The 20623-nt window shown below is 38.0% G+C and overlaps 1 protein-coding gene across 1 annotated transcript; it reads right to left on the reverse strand.

Annotated features, from left to right (window-relative positions):
- Positions 1 to 5897: 5897 nt before the first annotated feature.
- LOC119789648 (potassium channel subfamily K member 2-like) lies at positions 5898 to 20322 on the reverse strand. The gene is made up of 9 exons (XM_038294632.1): positions 20062 to 20322; positions 18245 to 18351; positions 17974 to 18089; positions 16927 to 17017; positions 16329 to 16446; positions 11177 to 11337; positions 10208 to 10394; positions 9981 to 10120; positions 5898 to 6806 (listed from the first exon to the last, which is right to left on the reverse strand). Coding segments are annotated over exons 1-9 (1257 nt in total). The 5' UTR covers positions 20063 to 20322; the 3' UTR covers positions 5898 to 6470.
- Positions 20323 to 20623: the final 301 nt, after the last annotated feature.

Raw genomic sequence — 20623 nt, forward strand, 5'->3', positions numbered from 1 at the left:
TGAACAAAGGTATTCTCGGCCGCCCTGGTGGTCTGTGGGGGAAATACTGCACTTGCAATTGCAGGAACACCGACCCGCACCCACAGGCTCAGAAGTCTCGTGAGAGTCAGTCTTGCTTTACGGTGAGAACTGCTACACCCCCCAGTTAAAAGCATTCTCGTTGCTAGCACAGTGGCAATCTTTGTGCAGTTATGCTACGTTCACATCGGACGCAGCAAAATCGCGTCTGCTGCTTCATTTTTGCTGCTTGTACCAGTTAGTTCTGACGCGCGGCTGAAGCAGCTTTGCTGCTCTGGCTGCGCGGTGCAAAAGTGTGTCTGACGCGCTTTGGGCGGAGCTTCACTATCCTTTCTCTGCCTTGCAGCTATATTTGCTTTGATCAGTGGGAATAAAGTAGTTTTAATATGTGTTTAAGTGAGAAAATACACCTGAAAACGTAATCAGTGCCGTCAGTTCATTCAGATTATTATCCTGCCTTCAATATTTTTTCTGTCGGAGCCGCTCAGACCCCCACATACCAGCGGTGCGCCGACAGTAGGAATCCCTTCATCAGCAGCCTCTGGCCTGGTCGCCTCCTCGCGGTTCACCACAGCAGCTGGTAGGTGTTTTTCATCTAAAAAATCCAAACTGCATATTCTGCTGGCAGATTTCTGCATTTTAAGTTAATTTAGGCGTCGATAAACTGTTTAAGAGGAGTGATCCTAGCCTCTGATCATCAGCGCTGTGTCTCTCTCCCTGCTTCAGCTGCTCAGACGTGCTGCGCCTGCTGCTCAAAACGCGCCGCGGGACCTTTTGCTGCGCCTTGACGCGCGTCAACCATTGACTTTGCATGTAAACTCGCTGCTTCTGTCACGCCAGCTGCGGTGTGAACGCAGCATTAGTCATTCGTTGCGTTCGCCTGTCTGCTAAGCTCAAAACAACCGCGCCTGGCTTGACGGAGAAACCAGGAGAACAGCTCCGCCCTCTGGGGGGAGCCTCGCTGGAAAATCAACACCGCTTGCATAGTGTACCTTTAAATAATAGAAAACTCTTTTAGAAGTGTTTTCTATTGGTATTGATCAGGTGTCACAGTACATATTGTCACTGTTTTATTACCACTGTTTTATTGTCACTGTTTTATTACAGCTCTAGCAGAAGGGATGTGTGGTCGCTCTTTAATCTCTGACCATGTCTGATGCACCTCCCCAGAACTCCTAACTGGGCTGCTACAACATCCTCTAAAAACTGTGGTATCCTGCCACTGTGCATAACCTTTCCTTCCACTCATTTTTATTTAAAAGTGACCTCCTCACGGTCACTTTATAGGCCAATATACACCCTTTCTGAATCCAATAACCCTATTTCCCCTCATTTATTTACCTGTCTAATATTCAAATGTTGTAAAAAAACAGATTATGAGTCTTCTTTTTTGCTACAAGCTTTGTTATAAAGAAAAATAAATATTTTAAAAGCAAATATAACTTGACATAATGAATCTATAGATATTCCTTTTGGAACTAATAACATTTTAAAATGTTACTCTGATTTACAGAGAGGCAGACATACATATACAAACTCTTAAAGCTCTTAAAATTTGGTTTGACCTGACTGCTGTAGTGTTTATACTTTCTTGGGTAATATTTCAGTTGGTTTCTTTTAAATGTGGGTGGAATTTAAAGTTACTCAGTTGTAAGGTCCTTTTTAAAAATAAAAACACCTCAAAAGGAGTTCAATTTAGGAGCTTTTTTCTTTTATAGCTATGTGTATATATATATTTAGTAATTGATTAATCGTTAACTGGAGTGTCCTCTAAAGTATGCTTTCAGTTGCGAGAGTGACCTACTTTAGAGCAGTAAATATACCAGACTTGTAGAACAATATAGGAATATTTTTATCTACAAGAAAAAAAAAAAAAAGGATTTTTGTCTATCTAAATGTTCTAGCCAGAACTCTTCAAGTGTGAAACTTGTAGTTTCACCTGGTTTAAATTCTGTAAAAAAAATCTTTTGAAGGTAACATTTTGCTGTCTGATTATTAATCGCAAAAACAAATATTAACGCTTTAAACAAATGCTAAAAGAAGTCTGATAAAACTTTCTAATGTGATGGTGGAATCTATAGCAGACTTCTGATGTTGTCGATGTGGAGGTTCACACATCTATAAGGAGAAAAAGGCCATGCAAGTTTAGCTTTCACTGGAGGTATGTTAGGAAAGATGGGCCTAAAATGTAAATATTTGAACCAAAACAGAAATTGACTATGGCATCCCAAGAAAAGAACCTTAGCCCAAAATTAAAGAATGGAGGTGGAAGTTTCATAGCCTGGGTGCCATTCCGAACTTAGTCCCGCCCACAACGTTTGAGGTCGGGAAGTTCGGTCTGGCATTGCTTAGTAGTAGCGCGAGTATGCTCGCACAATATCTGGCGGGCCAATCAAATTGTCAGGGCGGGCTTTATATGATGATGGACAGATGATCAACAGTAACATAATCAACCACATGATCAAAGCGCGCATGGGTGACAACAACAATGGCTGCCGCTGGAGAGTTGAGGTGAGTAGATTCTGCTATTAGGTCTGTTCTAGAAGATATCGACAGCAAATTAATTTTAAAAGAGGAACAGAAAAACGCGATCAAGGCTCATCTTCTTATTCTAGGCGTGCCACTGCACGCTTTGATTTTTGTTGACAACAACCGTGCCTGGCTTAACATACGTCACGCACTCCGTTGCTCTTATTGGTCGTAGGTCTATCCAATTGAGTGCAGAGGCATTTTTTTTCCTGGTTCGTTCGAAACACGCCCCATAATCACAGCTCTATGGAGCAGTATCAGACTCATATTCTGACTAGAATTGAGTAGGACTACGTCAGGCTAGAAGTTTCATGGTTTTTGGGCCTAGTTTGGTTCAGAAGGACCCGATAGACTCAACGCATATTCTAGACATTGCAGAATAAAGAAAGAAGACATTGCATAGAGGGCTACGAATGGGTAGAAACATTTTAAAGACCAACAGCAAGTGAGGGTAATTATTCACCAGATGATTTCTATTACATAAAACATCTAGTGTGTTAGAAGTAAAAATTCTAGGCAGCACTGTAAATTCATTCTTCAGTGCTGAGGTTTTTCATAAACCCACATAAATTTAAACTTCAAATCAAATTTTGTGATATGAACATTTATTGACTTGTAATTAGCGTTAATATAATGGCATATTAGGTCGTATGTGTTTGGACAAAATTATCCCCCAAACCATACTGTAAAAATGTGATATTAATTCATTAAAACAGTCAAATATGAATACAGATTTTAATGAAAGTTTTCTGTAGTAGTAATAAAGGCAGGGGCGGATTTAGGAAATTTGGGGCCCTAGGCAAAGACAGGCATGGGGCCCTCTGATTTGAGAAGACAACATATAGAACAGACCCATTCTACAGATACAGAAATTTTAATTGAATAGAAATTTGAGGATGTCATGTATCTTCAAGTTTGTCTATGTCACTGTAACTCGGAGGAAAGAATCTCTCTCTCATATATATATATGTGTGTGTGTGTGTGTGTGTGTGTGTGTGTGTGTGTGTGTGTGTGTATAAATAAATAAAAGGTACATGTCACAGAAAAGACTAGTGTTGTTACAAATATGACAATTGCTTAAACTACAGAACAGTAAATTATTTAATCTATAATTAATGTGACCCTTAACATCCCCAGCTGTACACAATAACACACATTAAAGCAATGTTAATACAAAGCTGTAAGCAGAGTGAGATGTTGGTAATAACTTCCTTATGTTTTTTGAATGTATAACTTAAATTATTAAGGACTAAAACACCTAAAACTTATGGGTGATTTTACAACATTTAAAAGCCTGAGATTTTCCTGAAATTCAACATAAAAAAACACCTAAATAATTGATTTTTCATCATTTGTAGCAAATCCAAATGAAATTAGAAACTTACTTTAAAATGACCCATCTTCAATAAGGTAAATAAATACTTATCAATATAGGGGGAATGTCTAGCCTGACGTAGTCCTACTCAATTCTAGTCAGAATATGAGTCTGATACTGCTCCATAGAGCTGTGATTATGGGGCGTGTTTCGAACGAACCAGGAAAAAAAATGCTTCTGCACTCAACGGAGTGCGTGACGTATGTTAAGCGACGCATAGTTGTTGTCAACAAAAATCGAAGCGTGCAGTTGCACGCCTATAATAAGAAGATGAGACTTGATCGCGTTTCTCTGTTCCTCTTTTAAAATTAGAACAGACCTAATAGCAGAATCTGCACACCTCAACTCTCCAGCGGCAGCCATTATTGTTGTCACCCAAGCGCGCATTGGTCACGTGGTTGATAACGTTACTGTTGGTCATCTGTCCATCATCGTATAAAGCCCGCCCTGACAATTTGATTGGATCGCCTGACAGTGGGCGATAATACTCGCGCTACTATGGAGCAGAGCCAGACCGAACTTCCCCGACCTCAAACTTTGTGGGCGGGACTAAGTTCGGAATGGCACCCTGGCTAGGGAATGTCCCCTTCGACAGCTTAATACTCACTAGTTGTTCAACTCCACACGATGGATCCTCCTCAACAGGTGCCAGTGTTACCGCTGAGTTTTCAGCTGTTCGCGGGTTACTGCTGCTGCTCGCCGCTGCCGCAGTGAAGAAGCCGAACCCCGAAATCCCACATACTCCGTCAGCGCTCCGCCCCGCTGCGCTCCAGACCGCCTGCGCAAAGCAAAGCCTACAGCCTCCACTGTGGCTCCCGTCTGCTCCGCTCTGAGTTCCTTGGAGATCGTAGAGGGCATGCGCGAGATGAACCAGGTTTTCCGCGGATCATTAAAAATAATTACAATTCATAATTTTTTTTTAAATCAAGGCCTTAATTGGCACTAAAATTAATTAAATATGTTTATCGTGGCATTTATGATTCTTTAATAAAAATGTTATAAAAACAATTTCGTCAGATATATTATATCGCTATTAATTTGCGTGAAACTGATCATAAAGCCGTATGTTCGGAAAGGAAGCTCGAGGCGGAGAAAAAGCTAGAGAATATATATATATATATATATATATATATATATATATATACTGTACATGTGTGTGTGTTTGTTTACATACATACAAGAGTCATGGAACTGTGCTTGCAGCTCCTTCATATTTCATGTACACTAATAACTTGTGTACATGATACTTGCTGATGGCATTAAAATAATTTCTAATAGCATTAAAATAGTATTTAATTAGAGTCACTCATTCCTGTATGAACCCTGTGAGTGCTTAATTTAATATGACATATTAAAAAAATCCACATCAGCTTTCAGCATATGTTCAGTTTCTGCCCAAATATATATATATATATATATATATATAAAATAGCTGGGCTCCATATTTTGTCGGTGACGGACGTAGAAGACGTAGCGGTGGATGTGGAACAGCTCTCATTGATTTACATGAAAGACAAGCGCTCCGCACGACGTACGTCAGCGGGGCGGAGCGCAGACGGAGTATGTGGAATCTGGGGGAAGTCAGTCATTTTACCGCTAGGGTAACTTCTTTTAATCTTTCTTTCCTTTCCTTTCCTTTCTTTTCTTTTCTCTTCTCCCCCGCTCTGCTCGTATCGTCTCTTCGCGCCGTTTGTTTTCAAATAGTTTGCTGCGGTGTGTTTGGACCTTTCTGCCCAGAAAATGGACTGAACCAATGTAGTGGACACTGTATGTAGGGGGGGGCCCGAGACACACTTAATATTATAAGCATTCTAATGGCATTTTAGCGAAAGGATTTTTATCAAAAACATAATTAATGTGCACAAATAAGTAATAGCTGTATTAACCATACATGTAAAAGGAGTTTTAGGGGGCCCCACAGGAACTCGGGGCCCTAGGCAACTGCCTAGTTTTGCCTAATGGTAAATCCGCCCCTGAATAAAGGTTAGCAACTGCAATTCAATATGTAGAAGAGAATTTGTGCAGAATCAGATTTATGGGCTACAATTTAATGCACTAATAATGGATTATTAAATTTTTTTAATATATATTTTTTCCCCCAAAAAAATGCAAAACGTTATATGTGCTTAGTTTAAAATTGTAAAGCTAGGTACTTCAAATAAATCCTAAATTCTTAGAAAATGTACTAGAGATAGCCCATGCTTTGAGACACTAGGCTGCTCTCTGCATGGATCAGAGTCTACTTTGACTAAATCTACAGTCCTACAAGGTCTGTTGATGTGACATCTGATGTGTTTTCTTCCATAATGAAAATGTTGAGCGTTTCAGACACAGACAAGCACAGAGTGACAAATTCATGCATTTCCAATTGTTCAAGTAGTTAAAACAGACCAAAAGTGTGGCTAATGGCTGAAACCGTATCAGCAGCTACTTTGTATGTTGGAGACAACTGAGAGTTACCCAAAGTAAAATCTGCTTTATTTGAGCTCATTTTCTGTTTTGTTCTTCACGCTTTATGTTTGGCCAATGTCTGGGGAATCCTCTTCTTCTAGAAGTGTTCAGTGACAGAGACGTCTCCCCTTTCTGGGTCAAGCCCGTTCATGAGTGATCCGCCATTCCTGGTCAGTGGAGTGGTCAGGCCCTGCAGCCCAGCATCCCTCTCGGTCCTCTCCCATTCGTCATTGAAATTGATCGACATGGCCCTCTTAGGCAGGGTGAGTTCAGGTGCCGAGCTGAATCCTAGCTCAGAGGACAGTTTGCGTTTCATAGATGCGGCTCGCTGGAATTTGTCGTAGATCTCCACGCTGACACGACGACGGGTTTCTTTAAACTCTGCAGAGACGTTGGCAGTCCATTCTGCAGCGTGTGCTCGGATCTCTCCGACCTGGAGGGTGATGGAGATGGATAGAGACAGCACTGTAAGCCACGAGTTTACAGCACCTTTAAGTGAACGGCTAAAATTGATCTATTTTTCACTTTTTTATTGAAAGTTAAGCATGCAAACTTTATTAATCTCTCCATGCATTCGTTTCCATATTTGGAAATAATCCAAAGAAATTAGGTTAGCTGTTATAGATTTAAACTTTGAATTTTTATGGTAATTCCTCACCTGCTCAACCCTCTCGACCCTATATTAAATAATCATCATCACATTGACAAAAAAGTGTAAACGTCTTTGAAGACCTTAGGGTTTGTTGGTGAAAATTTGTGAACAAATAGCAGCATGAAGATCAACCAACACACCATTTTGCTGGGGGAAGTACAGGGGACACAGCAGACCAAACCCTGATAAGACCAAACTGTTACTTTTTGGCTTTAATGCAAAAGTTCACACTGCTGTGAAACATGGTAGTGGCAGTATGATGCTATTTGGATTATTTTCTTTGGCAGGAATAGAGAAAGTAACCAGTAACCTAAGCTGATCACAGAGCAGCGGTGATGGGAACACCTATTAATTCACATATCACCAAGACAACATTTAACAACTTTTAAACGAAATGAAACAGTTTAGATCAAACAGTAGTCACGTGTTGGATTGGCCTAGTCAAAGTCCAGATCTAGAACCAGCGGAGAATCTTCCGTTAAAAAACTGAATAAAAGTGATGTTCATTAGACTGTTCTTCTGATGTGACAAGGGGTGTGAAAACTTTCCAAATCACTGTATGTTTAAAGATGTTTCTGCTACTTATGGGGCAGAAGGGAACATAGGATGACCTCTACCGATTCATTTCCCTGAGAAGGAGCATGCAGTGCTGTGGGAACAAAGGATGGATTGGTGATCATTCACCAGAGGTTTTGTTAGCTTTGGGATGATGCAAGGGACATAAAGAGAACTGAAACCTCCTGATGTTTTTTTTTGGTCTACTGAGAATTAATCATTCATAATATTCTACTCGCCAGACTTTCTTCAAAAGCTCTTCTCAGTCAGTGAAAACTGCAATGAGTAGTCTTTACCTTTTCCAGTTAGAATTTATCAGACTCTAAAAACAGAAATCTTTAAAAGTAGCAGTTAGGAAAACAGATAAAATATTCTTTTGAATAATCTTGTTTTTATATTACAAACCTTTATTGATACTTGATATTTAAATTAGAAAAAAAAAACAATTTCTGATTTATTTTCTAATGTATTGTTAAAACAGAGAAAGATTTATCTGATGTGTGAGATGAGAGGTTTAAGAACAAGTTGGATAGTTTTGTACCATTTTTATGTTCTTACATTCTCCTCCGTATACTTGACACATACATCGTTTGTGCTGGTGTGTTTTATGATTAATATGAAGCATGGGTGAATCCGGTATTAGTCCAGGAAGTCAACTTCACTGCGTTAACATAATGTATCTGCATAAGCACCTCTGCACAGGATGGACCTCCTGGATGGAGCTCGTGTGGGTTTGAGTTTGTACATGGTGCCATCCGTGAACAAGTTGCCTTAGTCATAATGCTCGTCAGGATATGCATTAATTTAACAGAAAAACATGATTTTAAATCTATTCCAAATCAATTGGTTGAACTGCTACTGTGGTCCGTCATTTTGATTTTTTTTTTTTTCATTACAAATACCGCTGTTACTTTGTGTGAACCTCAACATCCTCTGTAAAGCAATCTCTACCAATTAACCCCCCTAAACAAATCAGACAGTCCAGTGGCGTTTCCATGAATGTGAAAATTCTCACTGCTCTGTTTTTATTTCTGATTATGTCACAGCGACTGATAAAAGCCCTGACAAACTGACATTTAGAAACTAGCGAGAATATGCTATTTCACAGCAAGACCTCAGTATGAAAGACCATGGAGATCTAGAGTAAACAAAGAGAGAAGATCAGGCCTGTACAACTCATTTGCTTATGTTAAACTAACAGGGACAGTCGGTGGTGTCATTGTGGCTCCTCTCCTCTGACACTTCAAAAAAGGGTAATCTGCTGAAGAGCAGCTGAAAAGTCTTTCTAAATTGTTCCAGCATAATCAAACTGTTAAGTGGGAACGACTCCATCTTACTAAAGCGGGACCAATGGTTTTTGTTAATGAAGGACTAAAGCTTTCTGAATCTCTCTTTAATAATAAGTCAATAAAATAATTTCAACAAGATTTGCTATAGTTAGCATTGAAAGGCTTCTGTAAAAGGTACTTTGCTACACTGTGCCCAAATTTTGCTTCAGTCCCTGTGGAGATGATCTTAATATCCTCTGTGGTCATGCATTTGGCTGGCAGACAGCAGATTAGATTTGAGAAGAGTCACATCACTAAAACGAAATTAAGCAGATGGCAAAAGTTGATGTGGGGTCATTGTACTGTAACTCAGATGCTTTTATGGTTCATGCGTCTCTGCAGCGGAGAAGGGGGAGATAGATGAACAAAGTTACTTCCAGAAGTATTGCTACTCCTTAAACGCACTCTTATTTTGTCTCATTCACCTCAAACTTTTGTTTATTTGGTTGAAGGTGTAAATTGAGAAACAGAAATTTGCTTTAGTCTCAATTATGCAGCATGTGTCCTTTAACCTTAACATGTCACTGCTGAAAATGTCCCCCAGATAATGATCCGGCCACCACCCTGTTTCATAGTGATTATGGTGTGTCCGTCCTTCTTACATGGTGTTTTCCATGTCAGCTTGTCCCACCTGAGCTGCGAAGCAGAAATGCTCCTCCATAGTTAGTAGGAGCCACTTGTCTGCTTCTCTGACTCATGTTCTCCTTGCCCACTCTGTGAGCTTAGGTGGACATCTGTCTTGGTAGGTTTGAATCCGTGTCATAGTCTTGAGGTGATGGACTAAACAGGGTTCTGTGAGAGGAACAATGCTCCCTGACCTGCCTGCTATGGTCCTTGGTCTTCATGATGGTCTTTGTTCACTTATGTTCTTTAACAAGCACCTAAAGATTTAAACTAAGATTAAATTAAACACAGATTATGTCCTTTTACTTATCAGATAACTTCTGAAGGCCATCTGATTAAACACTTTGTATTTAGGGGCTTCAGAGAAAAGGGGGCTGAATGCAAACCCCCCCCCCCCCCCCCCCCCCCCCCCCAAAAAAAAAGAAGCTATGAATGAGGAGTGAAGTACCTCTTCTTTTGTCCTCTTGGAGATGACTCTGAGCCAGTCTCCTATCATGCTGAGTATTGCAGCGAAGTAGGCCAACCCCACCAGAATCCAGAACCAAACCAAAGGTTTATAATAGTCCAGGTACCCGATGTCTGACCCACCTGGGTACAAAAAGACACTGATTAAATTTGAAATTATGATGCAGAAAAAAAGCATGCAGGTTTAAAGAGAGTTCAGCTATTATTCACCTGCCACAAAGTCTCCAAACCCGATGGTGGTCAAGGTGATGACCACAAAATACAGGGACTCCAGGGCTGACCAGCCCTCAATGTGTTTAAAGATGGCCGCCGGGAGCGCCACGAAGAGCAAGCAGCCAAATAGGACAAACAGCAGCGTGGATATGACTCGGATCTTGGTCTGACTGATAGCCCAGTGCTTCACAGTGGAAAGGAACAGCAGAGGTTTATTTAGCTGCTTGGTGAACCAGAATGGGTTTAGACAAGACATAATTGAACTTGTGCTTGGTTTCAATTTCAATCATTGATCCCTCGGGAAACATGAGAGCAGCGGAAGGAGCAAATTGTTCTGAACAACATATTTGTGTTTAGGTTTCCCTTCCTTCCCTTTAAGACCAAAAAGCTAATATGTTAGAGGCTTGTAAAAGCCAATAACCTTAGTGAGTTTTGCAGATCTTTTCTTGGACCTGTTGTTTCATTAGAAACAAGCTGAGCTCTTCAGTTTCTGATTCCTCTTAGAAACCATCTATCCTTAGTAATTAATACAGAAATCTCATTTACATCATTTGTATTTTAATGACCATAGATGAACTAGATTAATACATTAATTTATTAAGTTTATCACATTCAACCTAGATGATGAAAATACTGCTGTCTCTTTGTTACTCTCTGTGTCACATCTATTAAGAGCCTCAGTCTGCAGGGATGTCTGTCCTTTTAAACCATCATTAACTTATCAGCTAGCAGCCATGACTCATTGCTTCTCATTGACTTAAATGGATGCTTTCTCCCACACAGTTACCTGGAGGCTGTGCTGCAACCTTATTCATAGATTTATAAAATGTTGTTTGATAATAAAAAAACAGAACAATGTTTTGAACCATCAGAGATCTTTCCTGTAAGTATCCACTGATGGATGTGATTTAAGATAAAATACTTTCATCTGTCCAACTTTGTATGTGTATCTGTTAGCAGACTCACCACAAACATTTTCTCCACTCTGGCTATTCCTTTCCCAAAGATGGTGCCGAGCTGATCACCTACACCCGCCAAGAGGAAACCAAACAGAGGGATTCCAAGCAGAGCATAGATGATGCAGAATATTCTCCCTCCTTCGGTGTGGGGGGAAATGTTGCCAAAACCTGCAAAGAAGCACAATCAGAAACCACCTCAAAAAAATATATGAACAATTCATACAGGCTCCTCCATGAACACTTATTTTGTCCCAATATGTCATCACACCTCATAATGTAACATTTGGTCTATATCAGAGATACTAATGATTGGTGAAACTTTATGACTAAAACAAGCAGTCCTCGGGATATTTATATCAAACATTCATCAGATGTCTGTAAAACCCAAAAACCTCCGCAGAAAACAAAATGCGCAATTAGACCCATAGACTAAACTGTAAGTTATAAGGTATCACTGTAGGGTGGGAGCTGCACCGTGGAACAGTGGGTAGCACTGCTGCCTTGCAGCAAGAAGGTTCTGGGTTAAATTCCCAGCCCAGGGTCTTTCTGCATGGATTTTGCATGTTCTCCCTGAGCATGCGTGGGTTTTCTCCAGGTACTCTATGTTTGTCGTGTTTGTCTCTGTGTTGCCATGCGACAGACTGGTGACCTGTCCAGGGTGTACCCCGCCTCTCGCCTGTAGACAGCTGGAGATGGGCACAGGCCCCACCACCACACTGTCAAGGACTAAGTGCGAGAAAATGGATGGATGGATCTCCCATTGGGTTAAGCCATATAGTTCTTCTAAGACTTTTAAAATTTATTTAGCTAACTTAAGCTTATACACTATAATGTAAATTCCAAATGACATTAATGGCTTCCAACTTTTTTTTTTTTTTATCACTTAATTTTTATTTAAATTTTTGCAACTTACACAGACATATACATACAAGCCTACATTCAGGCTGCCGCTCTATATGGTAAAGTTTTAAAAAAGAACAAAACTTTGAAGTATATACAACAAGTTAGGCTTAGAAGTAAAGTAGGTCACATGGTTAAACATAAGTAGCTTACAAACATAAATATAGTTAGTAATTAAATAAGCAGCACCAATGGGATAAAAATTAAATAGAAAATAATAATTAAATATAATAAAAATACAATAGAAATTGAATAGAATACAATGAAAGAAAGAATAAATAATAAAAAAAAATAAAAAAAGTTTTACTGCATTAATATGGTCATGGCCAGTTTCCACCTATTAACAAATATGTCTTTTTGAAGCCTCAGGCAATAAGTTATTTGTTTCATATAATAGATTTCCCAGACCTTTTCTATCCACATTTTGTATGTTGGTGGGTCGGGCTTCAACCATTTAACTGTGATGCATTTAAGAGCTGCAATCAGTAATATTTGTAGAAGGTATTTTTTTCCTCTTCCAGTAGCGTGTTTTGGTAATAATCCAAAAAGTACCATCTCAGGGTCTTTGTTAAAGGTTTTCTGAAATACTTTTCTGAGGGCCTCGAATATCTTGTCCCAAAATTTTCCCAATTTAGGACATGTCCAGAATATATGGGTATGGTTGCCGATGTGTGACCCACAATTTCTCCAGCATTTATCTGAGTGTATGGACCCCATTTTAGATATGACCGCTGGTGTCCTGAAAAAACGTATTATTATCTTCCACCTAAATTCTCGCCATGTATTAGAGTTAGTGACTTGATGCGCTTCCAACTTTTTCAAATAAATTCAAGGACAGGTTAAGCTTTGCCATTATTTCCTCTATATTTTAAACCCTTATTGTTCTCTCTCTCCCCATTGATTTACAACAGGGGGAAAAGGATTTTTACCAACATAATAGTAATAATTTTCTTTACTTTCAGCACAAGGGCTCCAAACATGGAGAGTTTTTCTTTACTTAACAAATTAGTTGGGAGCAATCCCAGGACAAAGACAAGAAGGTTCTAATCGACATGAACATGTAAAATGTTTTGCATTTCCATCTGATTCCTTCTAAGAATGTTTTGATATTTGGGCAATCCCAAAAGATATGAGTGTGGTCTCCAACCTGTGTCTGTGTCCAGCTCCAATTTGTTTAATCCTTATTGAGTTTTAAAATGATATATGGTGTTCTAAAGTACAACAACTTTCCATGTTTTTAGGTTGTGAACTATTGGTCATTTTATGGCCAATAGCCACTAGTAGTTTCACATACTAGTGCCCTCTCTTGATCATCAATCACAACATTCATTTCTAATTCACCATCTCTTTTTTACCCCAGGAGGCTCTCCTTACATACATGACTGTAAACGTTAATATAGATATGACACTGTTTTGTCGATTTTTTTCTCTTTGGTGACTTACATGAACAACATTTCCATATCAGCAGGTGGTGAACTAAGAATAGAGCATTCCGTTTGGGACATCAGGTAACTTCTCAACTGCAAAATTTCTAAAAATCAGATTAAATCAACCCATAATTCTCTTGAGTCTGAATAAATGATTTTAGAATCTCTCTCTCAAACAAGTCTTAAATGAAAATTAATTCCTTATTTTGCCAGATTCAAAACCCTGATTCATGCTGCCCAGGTAAAAAATCTATCATATCCAAAATTACCATAGCCCTAGACAGGCTCGGACTGGTAATCTGTGATATCATGCAAGTGTGGACATTACGCAGCAGCAGTCACTGTCGTGTCCACGTTAATAACCAAAGCCACACGACATGAAAAGTTCTTACTTAGAAAAAAAAAGAGTTAAAAATCAGAAGGCGCACGGTAAGAAAACGTTATGCTACTGTGCCTTTCGCAGCTCTGACTAAACTGGTGCTGCACTTTCACAGTTACATCAGTGTTATCAAACATTTTTTATATCAATAATAATTTTCTTAGAACTATGAAATACACAATGACATGAATTAAGAATGTAATACAATATAAACTGCTGCTGTGAATTGTACATGTTTTTTTTTGCCTATTCTATATTTTTCGCTTTGTGGCTCTTACACTTCAAGATAGATCGGTTAATCCACAATGTAGACGGAAAAATGCCAGGGCCGAAAACGTTCCCAGTCTTAGCCTGGCCCTAGAAATAGATTGAGGAAATCTAAACGTCCCCCCGTCTCATGACTATTGGGTCAGAGAAGTTCTTTACAACCTGAAGCTGGAAAAACTCAGATTTTCACTTAAGGGTTCCTCCAGTAAATTTATGGAGACTTGGAGACCTTTCCTATCTTTTATGGGTACCATGACCTTGCTACCTGATTCAGAAGAAAATTAAATTATCTGTAGGCCTTCTCATTGATATCCAACCCATTTCTTTTCTTTTTAACCGATATATACTCTTCGTCTTATAATTTATTTATTTATTTATTTATTTATTTTTTTTTTTTCATTTGTAATTTATTTGTATACTTGTTTAACTTAATAATATGTATGCTTAAGTATATATTCATTTATTTACTTAGTATCAGTATTATTATTTTTTTTTTTTATTTCTTTTCCTGCCTCCTTTCGAATATGTGTGGATGGATGTGTGTGTATGTTGGGTTGTTAGAAACTGCTATAGGGACTGGATCCCAGCAGGCTGTTTGTCTTGTGCTTGGACCTGGACAGGGTGCGTTTGGGGTGGGCTGGGTTCTGGGAGAAATCAGCTTGAACTTCTTTGAAAACTACTGTGTTTTCATTGTACCAATGTTTGTTGTGTGTCAAGTTGTAAAATTCAATAAAGAAAGTTGGAAATAGATTGAGGAGCTTTGATAGTTTTGCTTATCATATCTGTAATCCTATACATTTCATTCATGTATTTGTGATATTATATTTATTCATTCTAATACATTTTGAATCAAAACATACTAATGGCACTGATTTCAGGCATGTTTCTAAAGTTCTGCATACAGTATTCAGAAGAGCACCACTGAGGCTAAAACCCAGAGGTGGAAGAAACATTACTAAAAGGCACACTGCAGTTATTTTAAATGATTCCTCAGGCCAATATACAGCACTTGACACTATCAATGTCACGAGTGGTGCTCCTGTATTGAAATACCGACTATGTAAACTTGGAGTAGACACACCGTCAATGGCCAGGTCATGTGGCCTGGAAGAACGCATCGCTTTCTGCCAGCTCGACTACTGGTCTTGGCTGAGGCAAGGAAAAAGTTTAAACTTTCTGAGGAGGCTAAAAAGAGAAAATGTACAAGGGATCGTGCGCAAGAAGAGTTGGTCTAGGAAAGGAGTTTGTTCTTTGCCGCAGGTTGAAAGAAGAAGCTGGATGTAAAACCGTTTCTCTTTTTTCAACTTTATTATTAGACTGGTAAGTTAACACTTTGCTCCTAGAATACAGTCATATATCTTTGTTTGTATTTTTGATGTTTAGTAGAAGCAAAATAAGGGCAGTTGCAGGTCTAGCCCGCAAGGCCAAAAGTTACATTGTGTGCCTGATTTAAGTGTCTGTCTAGATTGCCTTTTTTTTTTTTTTATTCCATCCATCTCTCAAAGATTAAAGTTCAATTATTATATTTGTAAATTTTGCCAGTACACAACCAATCAGGCTCTTGGTTATGGATGCCTCAAGCATCAAGCACCAATACTTCCCATTGGCCTTTTTGCCTGTTTTTCTGGCTAAAATTTTGTATGTCAGATAAAGTTAAAAGGTTTGGATTGGTCCTTCTTAAACATTTAAAACTGGATATTTTCTTTCCTTATTAAAGCCTGCTTTAAACTTCACTACAACTAATCCTCCCATCTACTGTGTTCCTTGGTCTTTATGATGCTGTTCGTTCGCAAATGATTTACAACAAACCTTTAAAGCTCTCGCAAATCAGATTTACTTATACTGAGATAACATTAAACATAGGTGGACTTAAATATTGAATAAGGGGACTTGTTGAGATATTTAGTTTTATTAGGATGTTTATTTAATTTATGAGGTTAAAGGAGGTATGTGCTGATTCATACCACAATTTTCAAATTTTGTTGAAAAATTTGAAGCATTGAAAAACAGGTTCAATTTCCCTTCCATTTAATGTTTGTGTTAGTTTGCCACATAATCAACCAATAAAATACATAATTTGTGGTTGCAGCTTGTAAAACTGTGAACAGATTAAAGAGCTATAAACTTAAACAAGGCATTGTAGATCGATAGGGTTGTTCTGGGTGTTTGTGTATTTTTTCTCCTACCAATGGTGGTGATGACAGTTCCGGCAAAGAAGAAAGCAGAACTCAGGTCCCACAGGCTGCTGTGATTGGTCAATGTTCCTGCAGGGTTCACCCCAGATCGGACAGCAGACACAACTTGCTAGAAACAGAAAAGGTTTCATTAGACTCCGAAAAACAAACCTTGCAGCTTTAATACTGCTCTAACTTACTTGATATATCAATACAGATATAAAGGCACATGGTTGTGTCTATCTATTAATATAATAAAATATTAAAACACTGTGTATGAAGCTGGAAATGGGGGAAAACTGAAGATGACGTTGAAAACATGTAGCTTTGGTCCTTCAACAGAGTTGGATCTGATAACAGACTTTCTATGGCTCAGCTGTTTGTCAATCAGTCCATATAAATCTGGAGCTGTCCATGGTTCTGAAAGAGGCATAGTATAACTTGCATTTTAAGTCCAGTTTAGTTTGCTAAAGACTCTCTTTCAGACTTAGCAAGCACATTTAAACCAAGACTACAATCCAACAAAAAAAAAAATATATGTGGTGAATATTTGAGAGATGGCAATGGACCTGCTGTAGTATGTTAGCATTTTAAGTGTACCCCGACTTACCTGAACCAGCTCCTCCAGCTGGCTCTGGTTAACACAGGTGTGTTCAGACAGGAACTCTAGCTTCTGGGACAGGATGGCCAGACGCTGGGCACTAAAAGAGTCAGAAACATAGCTTTATCCTTCATGTTTTTGAAAGAAAAAAAAACAAGTCCCTCTAAAAAGATATTTTATGAGGATAGACTAAATTGATTCTCTTGGAAAAAAAATGAATAACAAGGGCTTTTCAAATTAGGCAAAGGAGGATTTTTTTTCTAAAGTCTGGCATTCAAAATTATGACACATGTTGTATTGAACAACTTTTAAAACCCTTTTATTTTATATAAATGAGGGTCTGAAAAGGTTTATTTTGCATTTGTGACTGTGTGAAAAGCCATATTTGCTCTGATACTTATTATATCATAAATAATAAAAAAAAAAAAGTGACTCCATCACGTTTCTCACTTTGCTCACATTATTTACAGTCTTTTCTAAGGGTACCATCATTTAACATTTAATTTTCCTTCTGGATTAATAAAGCTAAATTGAATTGAATTCTCCAGGCCTGTTAAATGAGTTTTTATTTTTAATTCTTTTTGTTGAAGCATGGTTAAAAAGCAATATCTTCATATAAATTTTCTTTATTTATAACAACTTTTTTGTTGCTGTTCTGATTTAATTTAGAGAAGGAAAATAACAATTTTTACATGCATATAATTACGAATCTGTTAACAGAAAAAATTGTCCCATTAAATACAGTTTGATGTCAGTGTTTTTATTATAGATTTTTTTGTGTGTATTTTTTTTAATTCTTCTGATTATGAGCCACTTAGTTTTGGAGTTATACATGGAATCCTTCAAAAATTTGTTTTAGTTGTTATGTGACAGAATTTAAAAAGTACCTGGCATTTTTTTAATGCACTATTAAGCCACACCATTAAAACTACTGGCAGAAGATAAGGTCTGCTCTCTCTTTTCTTCTCCAACAGATTGTGAATTTTTATTGCAGTGATCCGTTTAATTCTAATGTTGGGCATGGGGAGTAGTAGGTAAATAAAGACAGATGCCCACCTCTCATGAGGCTGCTCCAGGGATCTGAAGACTGCTGCTCCTATCACCAGGTAGAGAACCACCAAGAGAAAGATGGCGGTGACTGTCTTCCACTTCATCACTGTAGCCACAACCTGCTGTGTAAGCAACGCACAAGAACACGGGATGTGTCCACCATTTAGTTGTTTTTTCTTTCTTTCTTTCTTTCTTTCTTTCTTTCTTTCTTTCTTTCTTTCTTTCTTTCTTTCTTTCTTTCTTTCTTTCTTTCTTTCTTTCTTTCTTTCTTTCTTACCTCACTTTCCTCCTTAGGACTCAGTGTGATTGGCTTTGTGGAGAAGGAGAGGCGGGGCTTCGTGTTGTGAGTGGCTGATTTTGGGTCCAATAAGTCTGGAGCAGCCACTGTTAGGAGAAAAAAAAAAACTGCATCATTATAATTTACATTCTATGCATGTTTGGGGCTATATGGAGAGTATTTGAGTGAAGATTCAAATAGAGCTCTAGTAATAAGAAATAATCCTGTATATCTCAAAATGTAGGGACGAGACAATCAGTGTTTTTGTCTAATAAACCTCACATTGAGATGGTTTCATTTATTATTTTATTCCACTATGTATGGGATTCTACAGGGATCCGTGCTTGGCTACAATTATTTCTCATTAAAATCAATGTCTTCCCACTTGTATTAAATTTATTTAAAAAAATTAAACAGATCCATCTATCATTCATCTTAATTTACATCTTATCTGCTGATTTAGGATGTTGCCATTGGATATGCCTTTGCTTAACACAACTAATTCAGATTATTTCAATTGTCATAGAATCTCTTTTGCTATGTTTTAAAATGAATAAGAAAATAACAGAATTTATCAACTGTTACATTTGTAGAGCATTTTGTCTTGATATTTATGTAAACCCTTGCTGATAATACATCTGTTTTTAGTACTCCTACTGACTTATCTTAAACTATTGACACAGTTGATCAGTAAATGGTAAATTGGTTCATTTGCATGTTTTTTTCTCTGTTTTCACATCATTGTTGTTAAATAAAACATGCACCCAAAAAAGTTTCTATATAGAGTTGTACCTCTTATAGTGATAAATTACTGCACAGGGATGCATGCAAGGTTAACAATGTTAGTGACTTGCTATATTCTTTAATACCCTGAAACCAATAATATTTTATGACAAATTATTCATGCTATTGCACTGATTTAGATAGAGATTGTTTGTTTGATTGCATATACTGCATGTTTCAAAGAGAACATAGGACAATATAACAAATCCAGTTATGTTATCCTCTGTGGTTGCAATTATACTTCAAATACCTTAATAAACTTTCCAATTAATCTTTTAGGTACTTCAGTAGTCCTCAAAAAAGTATTGTTGATTAGAATCTGATCTGAGTAATAATAATGCTGCCTTCAATAATTTAATTTGTCCGTGTATTTACAATTGTTATATAGTTTTGAAAAGCATTTTTCCTTCAGCTCTTTATAAACTTTTAGGTAGGCTATTTTTAAATTATTTCTTCAGGATTGCCACCCAGTTGATCTCTAATTTTGCCTCCTTTAAGAGAATAAATATTTTTGCTCAATAGTAAGGGACTTTTCGTCAACATTACAAGGTTTGTTTCAGGATGAAATCAGAATCAGTCTCATTAAACTTGTCTTTGAACCTTACATGTCTATAACTTCTCGCAAGTATTGACTAAATTTTCCCAAAGATGTAAACATTTTTAACTATGGAACAGATTTAACCCCTCTTATAAACAACATGTTTTATATTTAAAAAAAAAAAGTGAAAAGAATAAGAAGCTGATCCTGTTAGGTTCTATTATAAGTTCAATGTAAAACTTTTGATTTTTTTCCCAGGATTAAGAAGGTTTGTCTACCTTAGAAAAAAAGTGAGGAAATTTAGGAATATTTTCCTAGATTGACAAAGGAACCTCTAGCTCTCAGATAGGTAATAGAGTGCAGGGGAAGTGAGGTTTCTGGTGAACATATATTTTTATATACAAACATGTCACCAAATAAATACGCCTGTTTTACACCAGGTCCAAAACTGTGATTTTTTATTTTATTTTTCTCATAACAAAGCGTCTTTACTTACTGGTTGTTGTTGGCTATCCAATACCCTCCGCTCTCCTCTTCTCCTCACCCGAAGCTCTCACTGCGTTGCGGGGAATCTTTCCTCCTATGCGGGGAGGGCGGGAGGACTGGCGCTCCGTTGTCCCTCTGCTTCTTTTCTTGAATCTCACACTGGTGCAACAGAGTTGGACGGGTTTCACTTTAGTAGGTGTTTTGGAGTTTCTCGGTACAAACTTTGCCTGCTCTCTGTCTGTAGCGGGCCCAGCTCTCCAACAGCTGCTTCGCTCAGGTGCCTTATTGCATATGGGAGGAGGAGGAGCAGCAGAGGTGGTCCCCAAGTTTGGTGATGCCCTTACCATCCGATAGTAGCTGTATAATGTAACCACATTTCAAAAGCTTTGGACCATTATCTATCGTTTCTGCATGTTGTTCTCTTAAAGTTTTTTTTTTAAATCGTGGAGTCTTGCTAAACTAGGCTATTTGCTTTATTCTCTCATGTCTGCTAAGCTCCATTCATCCCTTAGCAAAAAGTAGTTTATTCAGTATATTAAAAGTGCACTAATTTCATACTTAAAATCAGGCAG

This window comes from Cyprinodon tularosa, unplaced genomic scaffold, assembly GCF_016077235.1.
Source record: "Cyprinodon tularosa strain WSP-4 unplaced genomic scaffold, ASM1607723v1 ctg342, whole genome shotgun sequence".
In the NCBI taxonomy this organism is placed as follows: Eukaryota; Metazoa; Chordata; class Actinopteri; order Cyprinodontiformes; family Cyprinodontidae; genus Cyprinodon; species Cyprinodon tularosa.

Bases quoted from the DNA above. Each gene is read 5' to 3' on its own strand.
- LOC119789648 (XM_038294632.1), bottom strand. The intron at 18,090-18,244 runs GTAAGAAAGAAA...TTGCTTACACAG, and splicing joins GTCCTAAGGAGGAAAGTGAG to CAGGTTGTGGCTACAGTGAT. The intron at 11,338-16,328 runs GTAGGAGAAAAA...GCTTCTTTGCAG, and splicing joins AACTGTCATCACCACCATTG to GTTTTGGCAACATTTCCCCC.